This window comes from Danio rerio, chromosome 19 (genome assembly GCF_052040795.2).
Source record: "Danio rerio strain M-AB ecotype USA chromosome 19, GRCz13ab, whole genome shotgun sequence".
NCBI classification, from domain to species: Eukaryota; Metazoa; Chordata; class Actinopteri; order Cypriniformes; family Danionidae; genus Danio; species Danio rerio.
Window position 1 is genome coordinate 10,933,340 of NC_141039.2, and position 20,648 is coordinate 10,953,987.

The window sequence follows — 20,648 nt, forward strand, 5'->3', positions numbered from 1 at the left end:
AGTTCAAAGACATGCACTAGGTGAACTGAATAAACTAAATTGGCCATAGTGTATGTGTGTGAATGTGAGAGTGTATGGGTGTTTCCCAGTAATGAGTTGCAACTGGAAGGGCATCCGTTGTGTAAAACATACTGTATGCTGGATAAGTTGACGGTTCATGGTGCTGTGGTGACCGCTGATAAGTAAAGGGACTAAGCTGAAGGAAAATGAATGAATGAATGTTCAATCCACTTAGACAAAAAAAAAAAAAAGGTTTACTTAATAGATTTTTGCTGGAACGACATGAAGGAATTGTATTAGTGTAACTACCTGGTTAGTGGAGTCAGTGTTCCCATCATGATTTGAATGGGATTGCATTACAAGGTTTACATTACAAGTATTTTATGTTAAGAAAAAAAACTTGTAGGAGTTAACTCCTTGCTTAGTTTAAAGATTTAAAAGAGTTTCAAGTAGGGTTTTGAGGTTACCATCTTGCAGAAGAGAAGCGCTCATGCTTAGGTGTGCACCTTTATTAACAACAATATTGTTTACATTACTCAGTGAAGCACAACTGTGCTAATGCAGTTCTAATATCATTCTCAGTCATCTGTTTCCATTATTAAAGCAATTGCAGTTCGAACAGCAAAAATAGCAGAAATTTTGGTTGTTTCCAACATTGTTTCAAGCAAGGTAAATTCACAAAGTAATGTAAATAAAAAATATTTGACATAATTGGTTCTAAATGAATTTTGCTCATGGGTATTTGCCTAAAATGGGTTGAAATAATACAATTACAAATATAAGTAAAATATAGCACAATTCAAAGAGGTTGAAAAATTCAATTTTGTGGTAAAAGTTTTTCTTAAGTTCGTTCAACAACTTTTTTCTTTTGAGTGTAGACACCATTATTATGTACATATACTATTATTATGTACATATACATATACACATGTTTTTCCAATTGATTTTTGCTGAAACCATCAAAACAAAAAGGTTAAAGCTTTAAATTTAAAGTTAGCAATGTAAATGGCATGGCATCTTTAAATTGTTTATTTATTATCGTCATTATCTTCACCATAATTTCAGTCAAATATTAATATTGAAGTACTACAGTATATGTCATCATGCTTCAAACAGTATTTCATTATATAAACAGTGGGTACGGAAAGCATTTAGCCCCCCTTACATTTTTCATTCTTTGTTATATTGCAGCCTTTTTGCAGATTTATTGCAGATTTTAAAAAGAAAAACTGAAATATCACATGGTGATATCTCAGGTATTCAGACCATTTGCTCAGTATTTAGTAGAAGCACCCTTTTGTACGTAACACAGCCATGAGTCTTTTTGGGAAAGATGCAACAAGTTTTTCACACCTGGATTCGGGGATCCTCTGCCATTCCATGCTCTCCAGCTCTGTCAGGTTGGATGGTAAATGTTGGTGGACAGCATATTTAAGACTCTCCATAGTTGCTCAATTGGGTTATAGTCAGGGCTCTGGGTGGGCCATTTAAGAACAGTCACAGAAGCCAGTCATTTTAGCTGTGTGATCATTGTCTAGTTGGAAAGTAAACTCTTGACCCAGGCTGAGGTCCTGAGGCAAGAATTAAGGCCAAACAGTTCTATTTTGGTCTCATCAGACCAGAGAATCTTCACCATTTTAGCAATCTCCATGCAGGATTTCATGTGTCTTGCACGGAGGAGAGGCTTCCGTCGAGCCACTCTGCTGTACAGCCCTGACTGCTGGAGGGCTGTGATGGTTGACTTCCTGCAGTTTTCTCCCATCTCCTCACTGTATCTCTGCACCTCAGCCACAGTGATTTTTGGGTTCTGCTTTACCTCTCTCACCAAGGCTCTTCTCTCCGGATAGATCAATTTGGGATGGGTTCTGGTAAACCTCTTCCATTTAGGTTTTATGGAGGCCTGTGTTCTTAGGAACCTAAATTTTTTTTTTTTCTAACCTTGGCCAGGTCTGTGCCTTGCCACAATTTTGTCTCTGAGCTCTTACGGCACTTCATTTGACCTCATGACTCTCATTTGCTCAGACTTGCATTGTGAGCTGCAAGTATAAAGTGAGGTGTGTGGCTTTCCTAATCCAGCCCAATCAGAAAAATCAAACACAGCTGGACTCAAATGAAGGTGAAGAACCATCTCAAAAGTGATCAGAAGAAATTGACAGCACCTGAGTTAAATGTATGAGCGTCACAACAAAGGGTCTGGATACTTAGGACCATGTGATATATCAGTTTTTCTTTTTTAATAATTTTACAAAAATGTCAACATTTCTGTGTTTTCCTGTCATTATGGGGTGCTGTGTTTACATTAATGAGGAAATTAATGAGGAAAAAATATCTTAAATGGTTTTAGCAATAGGCTGCAAAATACTGAATACTTTCCTTACTCACTGTATATGCACACACACATAATAATAATGATAAAATAAATGTATTTCTTTCTCTAAAAAATTACTTTTTTCTCAAACCAGAATTTTAATCTTAAAAATATCTTAAATATCCTAAAATAAACATTGCAAAAATGTACCTGCATACAAAAAAAATACCAACAATACAAAACATTTAACTGTATTTTTATATTAAAGAACATGTAAACAGCAAGAAATTCACTCTTCAAACAACACAGGTCAATAAATGTGAAATATTTTCAATTTCTTAATTTTTATTAAGCAAATTCCAGATTACAAAGAAGAAATGCCACAGTCTCAGTAATAATAATAATAATAATAATAATAATAATAATAATAATAATAATAACTGTCATCATCATCTTAAGTATCAGGCACAATTGCTTTGGCATTATGGAATGAAAGGCATGCGAAGCTGAAGAAACAGAAAACTAAAAAACATTTAGCTGAGAGAGAAAAAAAATCGAGAAATGAAAGGTAAAAGAGGAGAAGACAAGTCAAATGAGTGAGGCCGTTTTAGCTTAATGGGACTTCGAGAGAGACAAATCAAGACAAAGGACAGACCACGGGGAGAAAGCAGAATAATAAAAACCCTTAGAGGAAAAGGCTATGAAGATGAAAAAATAAATAAAAAATGTCATGCAAAATGGTACATACATATTTATAAGCCAGACCCTCAGCGTAGACGGCAACAACAACAAATGTCAACTGGAACTGCGAGAGCAGAAAGCTCATTATAACGCAATTATTAGCAAAACACAAAAACATAAACATATATTCACATTTTTCAGACTTAAAAGCAGACTAAATTTGTACCATCAGCAATGCTTGAATAAATATTAGGATCCAAAATCATTCCCTCTACTCTTTTCAGTTTCCATAAATCAAACCTTCATTTCTGCATATTTCTCGCATAATATGGCTATAATATAGATTATTATTCTATGAATTTCTTTTCTATCCAGCAGGAGCCAGTCCTGTTCTTCATTACTATTTATATTTATATAACTATTTATCTTGACAATATTTACACACAATGATGAACTCTATCAGTTATAACACTCTGGAAAATATTTCAAGCTTTTGTGCATGATAATATTAAGAGGTAATTAAGATAATCTCTGTTAGTTAACATACTTTATTTTTGAGCTATTTTTCTACAAAGGTCAACATATAGGCATTAGGAAAAATTAGATTTTTCGGTTTAATATTCATACTGTACAAACTGTCCTTACTGCATTGCTCAATCGATGCAGCACCGCAGGCACCAGGTATGGAAGTGCTGACTCATCTGCCTCGTTTTAGTCAATGAATCGAATACAAATTTCATTTAGCCCTGCTTGTGGTTCTGACTAGTCATTCTTTAATGCACTAATAATTCTTCGCCACTAGATGGCGCAGTTTACTAGAGGTGGAGAACAAAATCATATTGCTTTGTGCCAGAGCCGTAACTGCCATAGACATTGAGGGAAACATGACTGCTTATGAACAAATTGTCCTTCTAAGTGTTCGATATTGATGCTGTTTGTTGTAAGGGTGACACAAAGTTTTAAAAGCACATTGTTAAGCTGGTTATGAAGTCTAATAACGCCAATTCCTGTTTAAAGGACAGAGAAGAAAATCGATAAAAAGGCGGGCTTTGCTGTTTAACGTTACTGAACCCAGAGACAAACACAAATTTCAGCTCGATGCTTCCGTTTTTAACGGTGAAAATTATGAGGTAAGTAAGTTGCTAAGTATTCATATTTAAACACTGTTTAATGAAAGAAAAATAAAAAAATAAACCCTTACGAAAACTAACCATGTTTTAAGTGGTAAATGTAACCATAGTGCATTTACCTTAGACGGACTTGGGGTTGAGATGGTTAATGTTGTAAAACCATAGATAATTGGGTTTTGCAACACTAACCCATAGTTTAACATTGATAGTTAATAATTGGTTATTAAAATGGTAGTAAAACACAATTTACCCTGCTGAAAACAACCAGCTTATACCCTGCTAAGCTGGTTCGCTGGTTTTAGTTGGTTGACCAGCCTGGTTTTAAAGTTGAAGTGGCCAAAACCCCTCTAAAACCAGGCTGGTCAACCAGATAAAACCAGCCAACCAGCTTAGGCTGGTTTAAGCAGTTTGTTTTCAGCAGGGCTAGCTAGACCAATTGTAAAACCATGTCCTGTGACCCAAAATGCACATTTTTCTAATATTTAATTTGAAAAGTAGACATGTTTACTACAAATAAAAACAAAAATCATGGGCACAGTTGTTAAACAATGATAACTAGATTTTAACATTATCCAACAGACAGCCTAACAAAATCGAACCCATCCTGTTATGTTGGGGAAACTCTTGTCAGAATATTGGTCATATTCATGAAGCTATTATAAATATTTAATTAATGCTCTTACAGAAATCTTTTTTTTTTTTGTAAAATCCCTGAAGTTCCCATAATAGCCCTTTAAGATGTACGCCCGGAGGTCTTTGAAGCTAGAGATAATAAACTCTTACTACAAGTTAACTTGGGACAGTTGTTAAATAAAATGCACCCCATTTAGACGGTTCAAACCTGACCCTAGTCTTACACTTGCTGGATTCAAAATATGTGGGAGCTGTATTAAATGGTACAAATCACATACTGTATGCTTCGCAACTTCAGAAACCAACAGACACTGCATTCATTTTGTGTTTAGTTTTTATTTTCTTACATTTTTTGTTTTAATTTATAACTGGAAGATGTGTCGGATATAGTGTTGCTCGAAGGGTTAAACTTGTAGCTCTGTATTGGCTTTGCAATAATGTTGTTTATAGTAAAAATGTAAAAAAATAAAATAAAATAAATAAATATATATATATATATATATATATATATATATATATATATATATATATATATATATATATATATATATATATATATATATTTATATACTGATTAAAATAGTTAAACCTGATTAATAGTATTTTTGTTTTACTATTATTTAGTTTCTCCCCCAATGTCCATTACATAGTTACGGCCTTGCTTTGTGCTATTATTAAAGGCTTTCTCATGCTGATTTCTTTAATTACTTTTCATAATTCCATAACAGGTCTACTCTAAAAGATGATCTCTAACACTGCTGTGCTGCAATAGGCACAGGATGGATATACAATAGCTTCTCTCATAATATAGTATACACGTAAGGTTTAGATTCTTTTTGTATGATAAACGATTAAATTAATAGTTGTAGTAATAATAATATCAATAATAAAAGCGAAGTAACGGCTGCATTTTTAAGATGATGACTGAACAGCGAAGGAGAGAATATCTCCTGCATTCATATACTGTAGGAGTCAGTCTCCACTCTAGATTAAAGTAAGTTGTTTCAAATGGTTTCCTTTTCGTATCGTGCTATGTCACTGCTAGACGGTGTTATTTTTTTATTCAATATGAGAGCACAAGAAAACACAAGGCATATTGAGGGCCGTGGGGCCAAGCGTACAACATCATCCCAGTAAAGAAACATCAGTCAGCTTTGTAGAACATCATCTACCCTGATGTACAAATCTAAAAACATTACAAATTGATAGTAAAGGACGAATCGGACCCCTGCACCTAAAGTTTTCCTTGCCCACACGATAAAACATAATATGTTGAACTACACTAGATGACTACTGCGGTTTATATGTGTTATGTACAGAAATTGTCCACTGAAACACATCTGTGACACCGTTTAAAATAAAATCGGCCACCTTTGGGGGCGCATTCGTGTCTTTATGCTTTAGTATAAACAAGGAATGATATAAACAGGCTCATGACACTCAAGATTTATGAAGTGGAATGAAAAAATGGACTCAGTTTTTACATACAAATTTAAATATGTATACAATTATTCTCAACTACTTCGGTCAGTATTTTGCACAATTTTTTCTGTTTTCATCCTCCTCCATACATTCGTTCTATATGTATAAATCCCAATTCCTTCAGTCCTTTGTTAAATCTCACTCTGAGAATCTGTTAAAACATTATTCAGGCACAGAATTGCGAGTAAAATGCTTCATTGTCTACCTCTTTGCAACTTAGCACCCTTTTCTCCATTTTTCTGCCATTGTCTCTGGAGTTTTACCCTCTTTCCTAAGGTTATACTCATATTTGTGTTGTTTAGGTATTGAATGCGGAGGAGCTCTAACACGGGGATGCGCTCATACGCATATGCGCATGATAACGAGGAGGCGGGACTGCAGATGGGGGCGCGGCCATTGGGAGAGACTGAGGGACGTGGCTGCTGGAATGGGAAGAGTGGATGGTGTGAGGATAGGAAGAGGAGGAGGAGGAGGAAGCAGGTGGGAGGTGATAACTGGCCCCGGAGGAGGGGCCCGAGGAAGAGGGCGGATTAGATGGCCCGCTGCCTTTCGTTTGAGGAGGCAGGGGGGTCTGGTTGAGCTGAATGGAGATGTCGCTGGACACCTCAGAGCCGCTGCGTCCACGTTGAGGAGGAGGCCACGAGTCGGGGTGCAGGTACTGGCCACTGTAGTCACTGCATTCAGACAGACGAGGGCGATACAGTGCAGGGTGGGGTCGGTACATCTCTTCCTCAGCGTAACGTTTCATGAAGAGATAGACTGACATGACCCCAGCACCCTAGCCAAACAAAACTAGTCAATGAGGTGCATTATTCAGCTCATTTCAAATTCAGGAGAACATCATAGAAGTTAAATGTTTCTAGAATCTAACAGGTACCAGATAAAGAGATGTTCGGAGAAATCACACTTTTCTCTGTGATAGTGCCATGCAAAAATAAAAATAAAAACAAACTTTCAGGGCTGTTTTTTTTTTTTTAAAGCATAAATTTAGCCAATTAGAAATGCTCTCTGCCCAAGGGGTAAGGGTTTGGCTGGTAAGCATGACCCAGTTAGCCATAACTACACCATCTGGGGGCAAAAAAATGTGACAAGATGGCAGAAAAAGATGAAAGAAAAAACATATGCAAATTCATCAGTGCAATTTTTTATTGAAGACAGTGTTACCGCACATGATGGTCTGGAAAAAAACATGTCATCTGTTTTAATTAACTTTTTTATTTTTGACTTTCAAACGTTTGGGCTTCGTTTTTATTTTGTTTTTATTCAACAGGGGCAAAAGTGACATTTTATAACGACATTGACAGTATTTTATTAAAATAAATGCTTTTCTCCTAAACCAGAGACGCCCAAACTAGGGCCGGTGGGCCAAAGTTGGTTCTTTGTATCCTTTGATTTGGCTAGGCAGAGAGAAAATAATTGGGAAGGATTGGGGAACACCTTAACAGAAATGCTCAATTCTATTTTAATGTAACCTTTTGTTTATTTGTTTGTTTTATTTTTGAGCTACAAAAAAAGCTAAATGAAATTTAAAGTTTCAATTAAATGTTGTAAATAAATCAGAATTTTAAAAAAATGTACATAACAAACGGGACAATGCAGAAGACACGAGCGTGCAAATCAGGTTAATCATTCATGACTAGCGTATTTGACATTGAATTCCATTGTTTTATAAATGGATTTGTTAATGGTTTTACTGAAATAAGCTTGTTAAAATAATATACATTTAATTTTTTTAGAATGCTTTAGTAAATATAGTTGAAGTAATTGTTTTCTATTTATTTATAAATATTATGAAATAAATTAGGATATTACCCATGGCAACTTTAATGTAATAATTATTTACTTAATAAAATCATGACTTCTAGTTGATCATTTGGAAAAGTGGCAGAAGGTAGATTTTTTCGATAAATCATCCATTGAACTGCTTTGCTATCATTACAAATACTGCTAAAGATCTTTTGGAACCCACATGGACCCAAGATTATCATAGAAATCAGTCAAGTTTGGTGAAAAAGATCATGGTTTGGGGTTACATTGGGTGTGGAGCCATGCGAGAGCTCTTTAGAGTGGATGTCAAAATCCACAACCTGTGTTGGCAAGACATTTGTGCTGCCCATTACATTACAAACTGCAGGAAAGGGCAAAATCTTCAGCAGGATAGCGCTCCTTCTCATACTTCATCCTCCACATCAAAGTTCCTGAAAGCAAAGAAGGTCAAAGTGCTCCAGGATTGGCCAGCCCAGTCATTAGACATGAACATTATTGAGCATGTCTGGGGCAAGATGACTCCAAAGAATCTCGATGAACTCTGGAAGTCCTGCAAGAATGCTTCTGTTGCCATTCCAGATGACTTCATTAATACGTTATTTGAGTCATTTCAGAGTTGTAGGGAGGCAGTCTTCCAAACTCATGGGAGTCAAACACAATATTCATTCTTTTCCACTGCACCACGACTGACATGTATATTCTATACTGGACATTATTTCTGTTAAGTGACAAGACTTTTGTCCACTATAATACACCATAATACACTTCTGATACCAAATGATCAAGTAGAAGTGAAGTTATTAATTGTTTGTCTTAAAACTTGGATGAGTGACAAGACTTTTGTCAGGAAGTATATTATTATAGTATGTGCTAGTACATAAACAGGGTCTGATTTTCTCTATTTATTAAATCCTAAACATTTGTCTACCTCCGGATTAAAAGTTAAATGATGTTTCTTAAGTGTGATCTGCTGGGCCCCCCTGCATCTGCATATATATGAATATAAGTGGAGGTTACTGCAGTCACTAGATGCTGACATTTACAAATTGCTGCACTGAACTTGTGAATTAGCATATATGCAGCAAAACAGAAATGTGTAGCCTTCACCCCAGCAAAAGCTTGGCTAAAATTAATGCATACTGATGAGGGCAGACCTATTGGTTTAGAAGCGAACAGCAGTGAAAGCTGTTAACACAGCTGCATATTAATGAACTGAGCTCTGTGATAAGAGTACACACAATGTCAGCTCGAGTGCTAACAGATGCTGGTCTCTGTCACTGACCTCTTTGAGCAGGAAGGAGCTGGCAGCAAAGGCAAACGACCAGCCGTAATGGTAATGAAAGAACTGCTCTGGCTCCCGAGGCCTGTTCATCACTTCATCATTGATACTGGAGATATACAAAACCAGACCAACCACTAAACTCAAACCTGAGAGAGAAAAAAGGGAGAAGACAGTAAGTATTGACAGGATAAAGGATAAGGTTAAATCATGCAAAACATATAGGTTAATAAAAAAAGAGGATAGAGTAGACTAGAAACAACCTACTGAAAAACAATGCTAAATCAAGTTGATTTGGCTTGTCTTAGATCATTTAAGGTAGTTTCTTAGATCTGCCCAAGCTAGATTCATAGCATGACTGGCTGAAAATGCCTAGAAATCCTCTAAAAAAAAAAGCCAGGAGACCCGCCTGAACTGACCCTGGATTTCTCACAGTAGGCCTAGATGTTTTTGGCTTGTCCTAGCAAGTTTAAGATGGCCATCCAGCCTGACCAAGCTTGTATTTAGCTGGATTTCAAACCTGACAAGCTAAAAGAAAGATGAAAACCTCTCAAATACCGCATCAGTATGACCAACCTGACCAGGCTCTAGTTTGTTGGTCCTCCAGTAGATAGTTTACTGGTATTACATGATCTGCTGGTCTGGCCAAGGATGTTTTCATCTTAATTTGTAGCCTGAAAAGTTAAGTGTCCAAAATCCATCCAAAACTATAGCCAAAATCCAGTCTGATAGATAGTTTTCTGTGCTGAGATGGAATAAGGTGGTCTTAGGTGGCCTCCCAGACAAACCAAGTTTGCATTCAACTACATTCGAACCCTCTCATTCTAACCTCCTAGTCAAAAGACCAGTGTTAGCAAATTCTCCTACAATAGATGGTTCAATGTAGGTCTTAGATGGCAATTTCTGATATCACTGAACATCTCTGGTAAACATAGATCTTATAATTATTAGTCTTCTCCTCTAGATGTCACTCTTATCCTTACCTTGCTTGATATCACAGTGAATAGTTAAACATGGCGAACGCAGGTGGGGAAGGTGAACACTTGTATGGTATGTAAATATTTCAGATTTTGTAAGCGCAGGTCTGTTTATTTAACAGTTCCAATCCTTGCCGATCTGGGCCAGTCAGCACAAATACATTCCATACCCAACATAGTGGTGCTAATAACCGATAGCTCTCGAATGTAATACAAATGCGTCAGTTGTTGCCTTGGTAATATAGCAATATATATGATGATCAGATATTTTCTTCTTTTTAATGCTTATTTTTAACTGATATTTACTTTGTTAATGAGTACATATTCTATGAGTCGCATATGGAGAAACTGGCAGCCAGGTAACAGATTGGCTACATCCAGGGGCACCGCTAGGGGGGGAAGTTAAGAGGATTCTAAGGGCTCATGCCGTTTTGGAAAAATGCTTTCATAGGGCCAGTGGCCAGCAGTGTCCCGGCTACATCATTTGCACAATACCGAAACAGTTATCTAAAAAGAGGTCATCCACATACAGAATGTTTTGTAATCATGCTGTGCTGTACTAGGGTTCCATGGACATATAACTGGAACCATACCTGACTGTTATAAGAACCTTTTGTCACCATAGTGGAAAAGCTGACAAGAACAAAGCAATATGCATGATTTGCCATGCTGAGGTGAAATATATATTATGATTGTATATATTATGATTACGTTTGATCTTAAAGGCGCTCTATAAAAATCTAGGTATACCTAGGCATGGGTCCAAGTGGATGCTGCACACTGGTGGTGGTGTGGAGAACCCCCCCCATCCCCCCATGATTGTGAAGCGCTTTGGGTATAAGGCTATACACAATAAATCCGCTATGTAAATACACATTACATTACATAGTTGAAAAGATCAGTACATGAAGATGGGCACACGGTGAGCCTCAGACACCATTGTTTCCTCGATCTCGTGTAAATTCCACGAGTGTAAAACCCAGGTGAAATATAGGCATATCAGAACACAAACCAGACAGTTGCATGACTCTCAGGGCACGCCCTTATCATTTGCATGTACTTTAGGTCATGTTCTATGTTAACTGGACCTAAAGAGCTACCATGTCATCAGGAGATCAACAGGTGCTCTGGGATCATTAGTATGCATGCCCCCAAGCTGCATTTGATACGTTACAACGTCTCCTAGAGCGACAACAATGATCAATGTTATTTGGATGTTTATATTAAATTTACTTTGTATGTATGACTTTTATTTTTAAATGGGAGACACAGATTGTTTACTATTACTGAGCAACAACAAGCACATGTAGACTGCTGAGTGTGTGTAGTTAGTATAAAATGCATGTTTAAGAATCGTGACAGTCACTCAGCTCTTGCTATCATTTTTCTGAAGGGAAAGAACAGCAGTTAATTTTATTAAATGCCATCTGTTTATACAGTGGTTGAAGTCCTGCCTGTGTTTTCATTGACACTGTGTTACCAAAATGCAACCCAAAACATCTTTGGTGGTCTAAAGAGATGGAAATTGTCTAAACTCTCTCTAAAACTAATTGAAAGACCAGTTTGTTTGCTTATTTTAGATTGTTTAAGCTGTTTTGGAGATGCTTTCTCAGCCAAACGTCATCTTAAACAAGCTAGAATACCAGCCTCTATGGCCAGCAAACCAGCTTCAGCAGGTTTAGGGACACATTTTTTTACAGGCATTATTTGTGGCTGCTTATGTGATCTAAGGAGTTGTTTGTGCATTTCAATGTGGTTTCCAGGGTACTCTATGGGGTCATAAACTATGTGATTGCTACTGTGTTTTGTGTAGTAGCTTGGTGAATACTTACTGCCAATGTTATAGCAATGTTTTGGAATGAACTGGGCAACCAGCAGAGTAATAATAGCTTGATTAATTTCTAGAAAATTTGAGCAGTGATAGGGTGATAAGTAAATAAGGTGTTGACATAGTTCAGCCGAAATTAAAAATTCGAAAATTGATTTCCGAAATTGATATTTGGAAATTGATTTCCAAAAATCGAATTCATTTTATTAAACTATTACAGTTTCCATATTTTATCCATAACTTACAAAAGAAAAATAGTAGTTAATAGCTACATAAAAAAAAAAAAAACATGCAAGTAAAAAGCCATCAACCTTTCACATTTTTTGCGACCTCTGGGGTGATTATGTTATATTAAAGGCACAGCACATGGATTTTAGGGCACTAGGTTAAACTTTCTGAGACCTTTACGGCACTCATGTACATCAAAAATAAATACAGGCCATAACTGGACATGGAAGATGGGTCTCTGAGTGGCATTTTTCAAAAGTTAAATGATCAATACACTTGGGCCTATTGGCATGTGTGTGCCGTTGTGTATATAGAAATTGCCGTAGTGTATATATAAGGTTTATATATTTATAGCCACCTCATAGGATATTGGGGGTCATGAGTCACGGGCGGAAAAGTTTGAGAACCCCTGTAATATAGCATGCTCTAATACAAGTCCAGCTGCTCTAACCTCTTCAATGTAGCATAGACTAACATGGCGACACCCATTACCTTTCAAAGATCAACTAATATCATTTATTAATTTTCCTTCGGCTTAGTCCCTCATTTATCAGGGGTCGCCACACCGGAATGTACCGCCAACTATTCATATGTTTTACTCAGTGGAGGCCCTTCTAGTCACAATCCGGCACTAGGAAACACCCATCCACACACTACGGCCAATTTAGTTCATCCAATCTACTTAAAGCACATATCTTTGAAGTTTGGAAGCCACGCGAACTCAGGGAGAAAATGCAAACTCCACACAGAAACGCTAACTGGCCCAGCTATGACTCAAACCAGCAACCTTCTTGCTATGAGGCAACAGAGCTAGCCACTGTGTCACCTTAGATCAACTAATTTTATCTTTTTTAAGATGTTTAAACAATGAAATATATCTTATCACAATATTTGAGAATCAGAATTTTAAATATTCTCAATATGATCAATTTGAGCCAAGAATATTGTCAAGAAGCTTTCAGGGCTCGAAATTGCGAGAGATTCGGTCGCATATGCACCCAATATTTTATCCATGCGACCTCAAAAAATATTTGGGAGCATTTGTGCGACTGCATAAAATTGGTGCCGTGCAACTTGTTTTCGCTGCAAAATGTTCACCGCACACGCAGATTTAGGAGACATTCACGCAGAACGTGTCTTAGCGTTCATGAATAGTTGAAAACAGTTGTCATGTCAACTTGCTGCAGTAAACAAAGTACGCAATGCTTGCCCCGCCTTCAAGCTTTACTGATTGGCCCACTCCTCTAGAACTGAATGCGAACGGATTGGTTAATATCAGCTGTCAATCACTCGGTCGATGCCTTTCTTTAGATGACAGGGAGAGCTACAACCGCGAACATGTAAAGCACTGAAGATGAGAAAATGAAAACAACACTGACAGATTTAGTTTTAGAAAACACCTAAAGTTACAAATAATGACACATCTGATTAGTGATCATGTGCTAAATGTTAATCCACCATTTACTCTTTTCGAAGAGTGAATAAAAGACTTCCAGTGTTTAAAGTACGCTATGAAAATGACTGAAGCATTCACCATAAAGCCGGTTGACAGAGTTTGCAGGTAACAATGTTTGCCAAATCTACACATTTTAAGCGCGAGAAGTTCTGTTTATTCCTTCATTTAAACGTCAGGATGCTATCAGCTGTGCAGGTGGCAGCTATAGGTGAAATTTAACACCACGTGCACCATCGCAAAAGGGCTTGCATTCATTAAGATAAAACAAATTTTGCAGCTCATGAAAGAAACGGTATTGCTATTAAGATGACATATGCAAATAATAAACTATTATGTCAGTATTATCTGTGCAATATTACACAGCACTCGTGAGAACAGCAAAGTTATTATTGTTAACTAAGTTTCATTCATATCCAGCAGTGTGTGCAGGGCTGGTGGGCACATGCAGATGTTTTGTTTGTTTGTTAGATTGTTTAGTGTTGATTTTAAATGCAGTAAACCGGTTAATATAACATTAAAACTTGTAGTAACGGTGCTTATAATTGGTTGGTGCGACTAAATTTTGGCTGGTGCTCCTAACTTTTTATTGTTGGGAGCACCAGTGCTACCAAGCATAAAGGTTAATTTCGAGCCCTGGCTTTGCATGAACAAATACAGCAGTATTTATTACAATTGTAACATTGTTGTTTTGTCCATCCCAACCATTTGAATTTCCATTGGCAGGATTTGGTCCACTTTGTGACATCACAAATTCTGGAAAGCAATGCTATAGTCCAAACAAGCCATTCATTGTACAGTGAAGAGATTTTTTCAAACAAATTTTCTTTCTTTGGATTGAAATTTGTAGACTTATTAAGCCCAACATACACCACCCTACACACTTAGTAACATTCAACATCTGGAAAAGCATAATAGGATCCCTTCAAAGCAATATAAAGCAATAAAAGTCGCCACTGCCTCGCATGGTTCAGGATTGGTAGAGCTAAGCATCGCTGAATTTGCTCTTCAGTGTTTGAACTCTCAGTAATGGTTAAATTACACTGAACTGAGCTAAACTGAACTGAACTGAACTTAAACACTAAAACCTGAACCACACTGTTCCAGTTACTATGACCATTTATGTGAAGCTGCTTTGACACAATCTACATTGTAAAAGCGCTATACAAATAAAGCTGAATTGAATTGAATTGAATATATTGTACAGTTAATCAGAACGAAACTCCAGAACTGGTGCAAACAAGGTCATATTACTGTTGTTAGATGTTTTCTTACTGTAAATATGTTTTTTCTTTACTGTCATTTCTGTTGTACTTATTTTGTTTAGCGTACAGCAGATATCTAAATGCAGCTCTGAGCTTTGTGAAGGTCGTCAGGATGTTCAATAACAGTATACTGCAGCAGCACTCCAAAGCAATGAATGCAAAATAACCTCACCTTGACCATATGTGTGAAAAATATGTATGGCACACCTTCTCATTAGTCAAGAGAGAAACATTAGCATACACGTAAAAGGGACTTAAATGCAAATGACAAATGAAAGAAAAAAATATGCCTTGTAAACAATGACATAAAAGCGCTGTTGATGCTGCAGTGTTTTCCCATCGTGGAATAGTACAGTCAACATTGTTTTCTTCTGAAAGCTCAGTGCGGAGAGGGAACGATAAAGCAGTGCACCAACACACAACCTGTCATACCGGGAGACATTAACATTTATAGTGTGCTCAAATGTTGCTGTGTTGATGATGGAGAAAGCTCTGCTGCGGTAATTGTGGAGCGGGAGAGAGAGAGAGAGAGCGCTAAGGAAAAGCCTCTAGCGTAATCAAACACATTATCACAGTCTGTCACTGCCAGCTGTCTGTGCTGCGAATACAGACAAGGAGTGTGCTTACATATTTCCTTTTCTCATTAAAAAAGGCAAGATATTGGATGTTGAACTGCTGTGTCACATCAGGGCAGAGAAAAATGCGATGCAGAAAATACTAAAGCCTGCTACTATACAGTGGTGAAGCACCATGCAGCAGCACGATCTAAGATATCATCTTTTTCCTTTTTTTTTGCTTTGCAGTGTTGTGCATGTCTGTGTTCAGCACTTTGCAGCAGCGCTGTTGTGGTGTCTTGTGCGTTATTAATAATTCTGTAGTACAAAATGCTGAGCTAAATGTAACATTAGCACCTGATGCAGCGCTACACACCACAGCGCTGACAGGCTGCTACGGGAATCTGACTGCAGTCAAACTTCCTTACAGAATCCTTAAACTGCAGCAGCGCATTAGAGCCGTGGTTGCAACACATGGGACAAAACCCCTATGTAAACCATTGGGGGTTTGCTGATTCTCAACTCTGCTGACTCCTTGCTTTTGCCTCTCTGTTCATTTCCTGACACCTAATGAAGACGCTGAGGCAAATTAGATTTTAACAGCCACTCAATGATTTACTGTATTGTAATTAGCAAATGTTGATTGTTTTGATTGGAGCGTAGAAGTGCAAATCAAGAGCTGCAATTAAGCAATAAGTTAGGAGAGACTGAGCTTTATTGCCAATTTCACCAGCATGGACCACGCCACACTTTAAGCTAGACTTTATTGTGGGGATGAAAGGGATGGTAAGGGAATAGTGAGATGAAGGGGAAGGGAATAAAGAGGTTAAACAGTGAACAGCTAGGTTGATCAGGCATCCTATGATGATGCACAGAGACTCAGAGTGGGGGTACCAACTCTGTAATGTTTTAGTAGAGTGATTGGACCCCCCGGTTCAACCTTGGAGGGAAGAGAGGGTTCTAAGTATTGTGAATGGGAAGTAGGGTTTGGTCGATAGGCAATGCCATCGTCCATAGACATCACGATGCATTGCAATCCTCCGCCCTGCCCCTGTCACCTCACGAAAAATACACACTTATGCCCTGTTTACATTAATACGTCTTAGTTTTAAATTGTCATTTTAGAACGAAAGCGATCCACGTCCATACTGGCGTTTCATCAAGCATTCCTGAAAATATCTCCGCCCACACTATACCACTGAAAACGCACATCACATGACCACACACACTCTGGCATGCGCTGCAGCATATGTGCATGTCTGAGCTGCAGGCAGTCAGTGGGTGCTTTGAGCACAAAACCCCAGAGAGCAGTGCACGTTGAACAGGGATGTACCGCTTCTCACTATAGTTGTTAAACGCAATATTTATTTAATCTTGTCCTTATCTAACGACTCTTTTGCCTTTTTAATCTATCTTCACTGCTTTAATCTTTCACTTTCATGCTTGTACTTAGTAATTTTAGCAAAAATCTCAGATACTGTTGGTTGGTTGCTGTTGGTTGTGTACCTTTTTTACCAACCAAGTTTGTGGACACCATTATAACGACACAGATCTGGCACAGATCATGCCAAAATCCTGCGGAAAAAGTGATTGACAGGTTTACCATTAGACGTCGTACAATGCCAAATTGGTCAATATCGCCCAACACTAATGGGAAGCAAGAAAATAGAGGGAGGGAGGGTGGGTTTGAGAGAATGAGAAGAAAAGTGTTAGAGGGCTGGTCTGCCTTAAATAAGTTTTAGGGAGTAGCTGATTGGTTAAGGAGGCAAAATGAGGCATGGTCCCGCTACCAAACCTTTAATAAGTTAACTTCATGTTTCAGCTTTAAGCTATTGGGGTAAAATTATTGGATTGCACATTCATTTATTAATTTTCTTTTCGGCTTAGTCCCTTTATTAATCAGGGATTGCCACAGTGGAATGAACCGCCAACTTATCCAGAATATGTTTTACGCAGGGGATGCCCTTCCAGCCGCAACCCAACACTGGGAAACCCATACTCTACTACACTCATACACTACAGCCAATTTAGCTTATTCAATTCACCTATAGCGCATGTCTTTGTACAGTGTGGGAAACCAGAGCACTCAGGGGGAAACCCACGCGAACACAGGGAGAACATGCAAACTCCACACAGAAATAACAAGATACCCAGCTGGGGCTCGAACCAGCAACCTTCTTGCTGTGAGGTGATTGCGCTACACACTGTGCCACCATGACACCAGATTACACATATTCTTTTTTGTAATTTAAAATTATTTTTAAAATGAATATACTGTATAACATTATACAATCAGACAGAAAAGTACTTTTACAGGGACCACCCCATATATATCCCTCCACCTTGTTCTATGCACATCAGGAATCACAGGATAACTAGTTTATACCAAGCAATTAAATAAATTACATAATATTTTTAATTCGTAGGTATAAGTGTTCAAGATTTCCTTGATGTTGCATATACATTTTACACACCATTAAAGTGTCCAGCATGGTTGATCCATGATGACAACAGTTCTAGACACAGTATTTCCAATAGTGACTGTAACCAGTGCTTAACAGAAAGCTCATGAGGGGGTTTCCACCTCTGTACCTACAGTTTCTTTGTTGCAGTTGAAGCTGCTAACCAAAATTGAAGGGAAATTGAGAGTTATCATTCAACAATATACATGATTTTTGGGGAAGCAAATTTTAAATAAAACTTTAAATAAAATGTTCAGCAATTACACACATTTTTAACCTCTGCACACAGATGCCCTTGTGAACACCCTCATCTCCAGTGGTATAGATGTACTAACAGAAACCTTTCACAGACTCATTAGGAGTTCACACTGCTCCATAAATGATATCCATGACATTCTGACATTTTCCCACCACTCCAAATTGCTGAGCTCACTGTCACCACTCTTCTCCCTCATTCATAAACTGTGCATAGAATGTGATGCAAAAGCTGTGAAATGAAGTGGCATTGAAGAACTGAAGTGGCATTGCTGTTAGATTTCTATGGTGCCTAAAAAGCATACAACCATACAACCCAATTAAAACAATTCCACCCAATTACTCACTCCTGCCATCTTTTGGGCTGGTCAGTCCCACAGTTCAATAACTGCATCAAAAAGAACCAAAGTTCTTGGGAAATAATATGAACAATTAAATTTGCATGTAAACAGGATTGAAGAGCTTTGATCTTGTCACGTATATATGATAATGAGATTAAATACTTAACCTGATTATTGAATTATGATCACGTTAATCATGTATGTCTAATTGTAGTCATTAATTCAAGGCAGGATGGGTTCATGCTTTTGTGTTATTCATGGCAAACTCTGACCCTGAATATCTCAAATAATCATCAGATCAGTCAGCCTCCAGTATTCTATTATATAAATTTGATGAGCATGTGTGAATTGTAGTCTCTGTAGTTACTTTCCCACAGCTGACTAGAATTGCCTACGGTGTGCTCTTCTTCTTCTGCTGCTGCTGTAGCTCATCTGATTTAGGGTTGGACGGTGTGTGTTCAAAGATACTCTTCTGTAGATGGCTGTATTGCCAGCATGTCATGATTTTGCCAAGTTCGATGCAATCCTGGATTAACATCTACAATATGTTGTGCCAGGAACAATATTTTTGTTCAAAAATTTAATCCATACCTATTCCCTACCCCTAATCCCAACCATAACTGCAAATTATTCCAAAAATCAGAGAAGTGCATAAACCTAAACGTAAGCCTAAACCTAACATGAACGTTAAATGTATTCCTTAATTCTGATTGGCTAATTGGATTGTTGTTCCAGGATTAACACAATAGATGTTAATTCACGAACATGTCCTACTTGGTGAAATCAATCTGCTCCATGGACCCATACACACTCCACATTCTGAAATGTGCAAATGTTACATCAGACATTTGTTCTAATTCAACAACAAGTGCACAACAATGTGGATTCTAGACGGTATTCTGACAATTTCAGCTTGAAAGGGAGCTAAATCCATTCGCTAGTAAAATGCTGCAGACAGCGTCATGGTGCAAATCCGTGAATGAAAGTTCTGAAGTGAAAGTTTCTCATGCTCTGATAAAAAGCAATGAATGAGAAGGGACGAAACAACAGTGCACACTTTGTAAGGATGTTTCAGTTAGAACAGTTCTGGAGCTCTTCTGAAGCGCTGCTCATTTAAATCAAAATGTCTTAAGAGAGACATGGAAAATATACAGTGCAATGGAACGCAAGGACAAGGATTGAGATACGCTGCAGTATTGACCTTATTCTACAATGCTGAAGTGCGCTAATTTTTAAAAAATTGTTTTAGAACTTCCGATTCAGTTGCATATGGGAGAAATGACTAGTTGCAAGTTATAGAAATGAAAATATAAGCTTGAGATTCTGAGAAAAAAATACAGTTGCGACAAACTCAAAAATGCAACTTTTTCCTGCGATTTCGAACTTGTTTCTCAGAATTGTCACTTTGTACATGTATCTTGATACAGTTTTAGTAAATTTTTAATATTGCTGAAAAGATGAAATATGAGAAACCTTATATTTTTGTGAAAATTAAAGAAAAAATGATGAGTTAAAATATTTAAAAACTAAATGCGTGTTAAATCAGACATGCAAACCAGAATTCTTGAAAATATCTTGACAATGTGGTCTTCCCCCAATAAATTATGAGGGTTTGTCTTGTAGTTCAAAACTATTGACGTTATATCTTGCAGTTTCATTTCAGAATTGCAAGAAAGACTATACAATTGCATTTGCAAATCTTACAATTCTGTCTATTTTCTCTGAATTATGAGAAAAGTCAATATTATGAGGTTTCAATTCAGTGAGAATTCTAAGATAATAATAATTTACTCATTTTTAATTCTGAGTTGGAAGGGGGCACACTAACGTTTGAATTATTTGCATGTGCTTCATTCAATATGGAGCAGTTTTTACATAAGATGTCCACATATGCAGACTAAATTGAAAATCATTTTCATTTCTTATATTCTTACCTATATTTAATTATAAACAAATAAAATGGTATCAGTACAAAGATTAGGAATAATAAAAGGCTGAACATGGT

At 37.3% G+C, this 20,648-nt stretch overlaps 1 protein-coding gene and 1 long non-coding RNA gene across 5 annotated transcripts in view; one reads left to right on the plus strand and one right to left on the minus strand.

The window, feature by feature from the left end:
- Positions 1 to 3,786: 3,786 nt before the first annotated feature.
- LOC141379018 (uncharacterized) overlaps positions 3,787 to 20,648 on the plus strand; it is a 111,677-nt gene continuing 94,815 nt past the window's right edge. The window contains exons 1-3 of one of the 3 annotated variants that reach the window (XR_015516515.1): positions 3,787 to 3,929; positions 4,007 to 4,119; positions 6,537 to 7,191. This is a non-coding gene — a long non-coding RNA (uncharacterized LOC141379018). Of the gene's footprint in view, positions 3,930 to 4,006; positions 4,120 to 6,536; positions 7,192 to 20,648 lie in introns of those variants that run through there. The other 2 variants (XR_015516516.1, XR_015516517.1) reach the window with 2 other exon arrangements.
- The window catches only part of cacng7a (calcium voltage-gated channel auxiliary subunit gamma 7a), a 41,652-nt gene continuing 26,594 nt past the window's right edge, over positions 5,591 to 20,648 (minus strand). Inside the window, exons 4-6 of one of the 2 annotated variants that reach the window (NM_001083084.1) lie at positions 9,284 to 9,429; positions 6,781 to 7,012; positions 6,557 to 6,609 (exon numbers count right to left, since the gene is read on the minus strand). In NM_001083084.1, the coding sequence (NP_001076553.1) occupies positions 6,557 to 6,609; positions 6,781 to 7,012; positions 9,284 to 9,429 (431 nt within the window). Of the gene's footprint in view, positions 7,013 to 9,283; positions 9,430 to 20,648 lie in introns of both variants that reach the window. The other variant, XM_087293768.1, reaches the window with a different exon arrangement.